The sequence below is a fragment of the Benincasa hispida genome, chromosome 9 (assembly GCF_027475165.1).
Source record: "Benincasa hispida cultivar pf3 chromosome 9, pf3_genome.v1.1, whole genome shotgun sequence".
NCBI classification, from domain to species: domain Eukaryota; kingdom Viridiplantae; phylum Streptophyta; class Magnoliopsida; order Cucurbitales; family Cucurbitaceae; genus Benincasa; species Benincasa hispida.
Window position 1 is genome coordinate 13,054,469 of NC_143486.1, and position 7,086 is coordinate 13,061,554.

General features: G+C 36.0%; 1 protein-coding gene across 1 annotated transcript; it reads right to left on the bottom strand.

Moving 5' to 3' along the window:
- Positions 1-5,300: 5,300 nt before the first annotated feature.
- Positions 5,301-7,086, bottom strand: LOC150033641 (uncharacterized). The gene is made up of 3 exons (XM_090316999.1): positions 7,005-7,086; positions 6,166-6,887; positions 5,301-5,852 (listed from the first exon to the last, which is right to left on the bottom strand). The coding sequence occupies exons 1-3, from the start codon at positions 7,084-7,086 to the stop codon at positions 5,301-5,303; spliced, it is 1,356 nt and encodes a 451-aa protein (XP_090173125.1).

Below are 7,086 nucleotides of genomic sequence, written 5' to 3' on the forward strand. Positions count from 1 at the left end.
AAATAAGACATCACATAACACTCACTACAGGAAATCTGACTTCTCCCGACGTCACATTTCGTCGAAAAAGTGTAGAAAATTCTTCGGGAGAGGATCTCCCGACGCATAAATGGTCGTCGGGAGTTTGTTCGGGAGAAACCCGTTGGGAGAGGATCTCCTGACGCACTTTTAAATGATGTCGGGAGTTATGGGGGAACTCCCGACGCCTAATATACGACGTCGGCAGTTCCAAGAACTCCCGATGCACTACAATGCGTCGGAAATTCCAGGCATCGGGAGTTCCCCCTAACTCCCGATGCCACGTAAGTGTCGGGAGTTCCCCCAACTCCCGACACCACATAGTCATCCGGAGTTCCACCATAACTCCCGACGCCGTTTTAGAGTGCGTCGGGGGATCCTATATGTATCGTTTGTAATTTTTTAAAATTTGATCTGAAAACCTGTAAAACATATTATACCAAATAAAGATTCACATAAATGAAAATGAAGTCTATTTTATAACAAGTAAAAAATTACAATATCCAAACGAAGTCGATATTAGAAATTACAATATCCAAACGAAGTAGATAAACATTCATATCACAAATACATAAAAGAAGTAAAATCAAAACAACATCTAGAACACTTCTCGAACACAACATCTTCAACAATTGTCCCAGCTCATCTCCGAACAACATTCTACTATAAAACAAAAACATTGAAATGTTATATTGATAAACATCCACAACACGTTCAAACTCTAATATGGGTGGTAATGATCATCAAAACGAGTAAACAATGATGACCAACACACATAAAACTCAAATTTGTCCCCAAAATGGTTTGAGGAATGAATATATGAAACTGGGTGTAACTTAGACTGCAGCTAATTATTGCTCTTTGCATTAATAATTTACGTTTAAAAGGAAAATAGAGAGGATCATCCCAATAAAACAACACTACTTTCTCCATATTTTGCTTCTAATCACAACAACAAAGACAATAAATGACAAAGTTGTTTCTTCTTTCTTTGACAACAAACAGAGTTTTTTAGATACCAAATAAACCAAATGGAGAGAATAAGAGTAAGAAAGTGAGCAAAAAAAATGTGAGAAAAAAAAACAATTAAAACAATTGAGAAAAAAAAAACAATTAAAACAATATGTGACGCCAACAAAAATTTAAAAAGCTAATCAAATTGCATTGGAAAAGAAAAATGGTCATCCATACAAAAATTTTATAAATCAACTTTTGATCATTCTTACAAAAATCTCATAAAACTATATGTAATTTTAATTTTAGTTGTATATGTGTGTGGTATGTGGCATCATTATCATCATCATTGATCAAACCATTTTGTCAATTTGTTAAAAGTTTTTCAAATATTTGAGAGAGAGAGAAAATGAATGTGGCTGAAATGAGGGGCAGATGAAAGTGTAAACTTTAAAGAATAGTATAGGAGAGAGCAAGAGGCAGGGAGAGAGCAAGATTCATGGAGAGAGTGAGATTTAGGGAGAGAGTGAGATTCAGATAGAGAGCGAGATTCATGGAGAGAGCGAGATTCATGGACTGTGATTAGGCTTTTGAAAAATCAAGGCATGGTGGGATGCTTATCTAATTTGTATGAGAGTGTTGAAGCTTTAAATGACACATATTTACAACCAAATCAGAGCAAAGACACCATTTTGAAGCCTAAAGTTTCACTGTCTGACTCTACCTTTTTTTTTTGCCTAATATTGAATCTTCAGCTGATCAAATGAAGTTATACATGTGCTCTTATAGATGTGATTATAAAGTTTCTAGTAATCCTAAATATCTTTGTCCGAGTTGTTCGTATGTTATGAACCAAGTCTGTGATTTTTGAATCCACAAAATAGTGCAACTACACAGGCAAAAAGAAATGTGGGAGGAGGGTTTGTGAAGGATGTGGTTGTACATGGTGATGGATGATTTGATTGTGAAACCAATGTCCACCATTTCTAGTATTACTCTCCTGAATAAGTTTAATATCAAAGAAGTTGGTGCTTTGGTGGAGAAATCATTACTTTGGATGCCAATCAGGGTGTGAAGCTGCTGAGGGCATCTTTGCAGTCCAAGACTATTCTTACAGATGTTTAAACTTTAAAGAATAGTATAGGAGAGAGCGAGAGGCAGGGAAAGAGCGAGATTCATGGAGAGAGCGAGATTCATAAAGAAAGCGAGATTCATAGACTGTGATTAGACTTTTGAAAAGTCAAGGCATGGTGGGATGTTTATCTAATTTGTACGAGAGTGTTGAAGCTTTAAATGACAATATTTACAACCAAATCAGAGCAAAGACACCCTTTTGAAGCCTAAAATTTTACTGTCTGGCTCTACCTTGCTTTTGCCTAATATTGAATCTTCAACTGATCAATTGAAGTTATACATGTGCTTTTATAGATGTGACTATAAAGTTTCTAGTAATCCTAAATACAGGGAGAGAGCGAGATACAGTTGAATAAGAAGTCAAAAAAAGAGGCAAGGAGAGAGCCAACAAAAAACACATCAAAATCCAGTTGTTTGGCTACCATAACTGCAGGATAGCCAACAATTCTTTAATTATCATAAAGCTACTTAAGACATAACTAAACTTTGTTACCATAACTGCAGGATAGCAACATATTAAACAACTAAATAATGTAGTAATCATACCTAATTTGATGGGTCTCCTCTATGTGATCGTACCATGTCTTCAATTATCCTTTTTATTTCTTCCATTTGTCTTGCATGATCCTCCTGCATTCTTTTCTGAACGTCTTTAAGTTCCTTGAGTAGATGACGAACCTGATGAGATGGTACTCCTTCTTGACTTAGGGTTAGGGCCCCAACCTAGACCTTTTGAATATCCGGGTCGTCTACCCAAAACCGTCTCACAGATTTCATCCCCTATTAGTGGTTGAGAACCTTCTACAGTGGGGCTGGATTGTAATTCCAACATTTAATGCTAGACATAATAATTAAATGGGTAAGAACGAGCGACTAAAGTTAAAAGTGAAAAAAAAAACAGACAGTAAAGAAAAAAAAATGTTACATGTGCACTTTCAGCTGCCTCGTTCACAAACTTGCCACCTTTAGAGTGTGTTTCCCTAAATAGGTCAACACGTCCTATTTCTCGACCTTCCTTTGCTTGCAACTCTGCCTGAATTTGCAGGAATGACTTCGATCCACCTACGTGGTCGAACGGTAATTTCTCTTTATTCTTCCTGTTCACCACAGACATTTCCTACATTTGAAGAAAAAAAAAATGTCAATAGTGTTATGTATTAGTAAATACAGCAAATGATACACACTATAAATATTGTACCTAAAACGCTTCACTCTCGAAGTGGTCACACAAAAAGTACTAATCTTCTGTCCTATTTTTAAGCCAACTAGGCAAACTGACACGTGCTTGCTGAGGATCTCCACATTTTCTGTAATGTCTGTGCAAATCTGCTCTAAATTGTTTGAAGGAGTTTTTCATTTGATATTCTATAAAACGGTTAAGTTGTTGACTGGACAGATCAAGTTCGAAATAAGCCTACAAAAGAGGGAGGGAAGAATTAGCATAGATAATGTTCATGACTTTAAAAGAATAAACTTATAATTACTTACCAATAATTGACTTTTAGCTAATTCTATGAACTCGTTTGGAACCTCAACAAAAGTACGACAACATACTGGAAATGCAGATCTCACAGCGACGCCGATCGCATTACTAAATCGTACCGAATGTTGAGATATCGGTTTTGTCTCCCCCTCATTTATCACGATTGTATTCTCCCATGTTTTTGGACATATCTTTCCAACTCGATGTTTTGTGAATGCTCTCGTTTCTTCCGATTGGATGATGAGCTACTATCTGAAGAATAAAAAATTTAAAACAGTTTATGATGTATTTCAGTTAACAGAATATATTTCAAAATATACTAACATGAAGTTTCACCCATAGAAGATACCGTGTTGCCTAGATATAACTCATGGAATTCTTCATCAGCCTCCCGTTGCCTATTAGGGGTTGACATCGTATCTATACAAAAAAAAAGAGAAAACAATATTAAATTAACAATAATTACGTGTAAGTTAGAGAAAAAGAGAATTGAGTAGATACATCATTACTCATCATCGTAATCTAATTCAAATTATTCATCAGCACTTGAACTGTTATTGGGAGATAATTGTTCTTCATCATCATCGTTTATGAAGTTATGATTTCCATGTACAATAATTGGTCTTTCCACAGCTGTAGGATCAACGTCAACTCTGCATAAAGTAACCTCCTCAATGGTTTCATCCACTCAGACGCCACCAACAATTTCAAGTAAATCTAGTTGTGCGTTTTCAACATCATCCACTTCCGGTACATCCCATATTCGTTTTTTTAGACTACTTGAACAACTTTCCAATTGATACCATGTTTGATATCATCAATGTAAAAGACTTATTGTGCTTGGATAGCAAAGATGAAAGGCTCGTCGATATACCAAAAGTGTGATGTATTGATCGATTTGTATCCTAAATCCACATGTGTCCTATTACTTTTGTTGTTATCTATGTCAAACCATCTACACTTCAACAAAAAAACGCGTCTTCTGTTCGCATATTGGAAATCTAATACTTCGTCTATAACACTGTAGAAATTGTTATCCACACTTGTGTTCTCACTGATCTCCCCGGCCATTAGAACTCCACTATTTTGTGTAGCTCAATGATTATCACATTCTATAGTGTGAAACCGTACCCATTAACAATGCATCCATTGTAAGAGCATACCTCAGATGAAGGCCCCATTGCAAGTGAAAAGAAATCATTGGAGATATCTTCTCTCTCACGCCGTTGTATAACTTGATAATTACTTATACATTAAAAATGAATACGAAAAATGAATCATCCCTCAACTGTTGCCTACAAAATGACTATGTATACCTGAGATTTGAACCAATCGGGAAATTTGTGTTGATGTTTTATATATAAGTCAGAGGCGCTTTGAGCTTCACGACGAATTAACCTCAAATGTTGCCTACAAAATTGATCATTTAAATGTTATATCAAAGGAGATACCCTAGAATCTAGAAAAGGAAAAAGTTTGAAACGTACTTGCGATAGTCTGTTATTTCTTTACAATTGTTGAGAATGTACCAATGTGCAATACGCTTTTCCTCCGCTGATAGCATCTGTAAAGTTGACGCCCCTAATGATCGTATCCTCTACCTAAATAATTCAAATTCACCAAATATCTCGTGATCGGGAATGTTATCATCATTTCGTTCATCTCTATTGAATCTCGTTTCAATCCCACTCAGATATCGCGAGCAAAAGTTTCATGATTCATTCATTGCATATGCTTCTGCTATAGACCCCTCGGGACGTGCTTTGTTCCGTACAAATTGTTTTAATGTTCGTAAAATTCTTTCAATAGGATACATCCAACTGTAACTAACTGGACCCACCACTTTGGTTTCATATGGTAGATGAACTGCAAGGTATACCATTACATCGAAAAAGGCAGGTGGGAATATTCTTTCCAATTTACAAAGTATGACTATGATGTTCGCTTGTAGTCTGTTTAAATCGCTTACACATATTATCTTTGCACATAAGTCGCGAAAGAATGTATACGACTCAACAATAGCAGTGGATATGTTCTTCGGTAGGTATGCTCGAATACTAATAGGGAGTAGTCTATGAAACAACACATGACAGTCGTGTGTTTTTAGCCTCAATATTTTTCCATCTTTGTCATTGACACATCGTGATATGTTAGATACTAATCCATCAGGGAATTTCACTGATTTCAAATACTTATAAAACGAAATTCGTTCACCATTTCTTAATGTGTATGCTACGTGTGGTTTTACAAATCTGTTCTCGACCTGCATTAAGTGTAGGTCTTTTCTTATCTTCAAATATTGTAAGTCTAATCGAGCGTTCGTTGTATCCTTTGTCTTTCCTTCAATATTTAACAATATGCCTACCAAATTGTCACATACGTTTTTTTCAATATGCATTACATCCAATTTACTTCGTAACAATAGTCTGGACCAATATGGAAGTTGGAAAAAAAATACTTTTTTTAGTCCATTTTAGAATTCGCTTTCTTTTTTTATCTTGCTTCGATGGATGTTTGCTAAGCATAGAAAAGTTTAGCGTATTTATTTGTTGTAATATCTCTTCTCCATTCATCACGACTGGTGGAGGACGTTCAACTTTTCCATCATGTTGTCTACTTCGACGCCAACTATGATTCTCCGGAAGATAATGTCGATGTCCCATAAATGATATTTTTCCTCTTATCCCGAAGGACGAGTTATCTTCTTTGCATATTGGACATGCTTGATAACCTTTTGTACTCCACCCAGATAAGTCACCGTACGCAGGGAAGTCATTAATCGTCCATAATAAGGTAGCATATAGTTGAAAAAACTCACCAGCAACAAAATCATAAGTTCGCACACCAATTGTCCACAACTCTTTCAACTTTTCAATCAACGGTTGCAAGTAAACATCAATTTCCTTTCCAGGAGATTTTGGACCAGGTATGAGTAAAGACATAAAGAAGTTTGTTTCTTTCATGCATTTCCAAGGGGGCAAATTATAAGGAATTTTCACCACAGACCACATACTATAAGAAGTGCTCATATTTCCAAACGAATTGAAGCCATCTAAAGTTAATCCCAAACGTACATTTCGAGGATCTAAAGCGAAATGAGGGAATTCATGATCAAAATATTTCCACCCCTTTGCATCAGCTGCATGTCGCAATACATCATCCGTTTCAACTCGCTTGTCTTTATGCCATCTCATGTCAGAAGCGCATTCTTTTGATGCAAACAATCGTTTTAATCTCGGTATCAATGGAAAATGACGCAATACCTTATGTGGTATTTTTTTACCCTTGCTATCATTAACTTTGTACCGAGACTCACCACAAACAGGGCATTGTTGCAAATCTGCAAATTCTTTCCAATACAATACACAATCATATTTGCAAGCATGAATAGACTCATAATCTAGGCCTAAATCACGCAATTTTTGCTTGACTTCATAAAAGGAAGTAGGTATAGAGGTGCCAGCTAGAAACGCTGCTTTTAACAATTCCAGCAACAT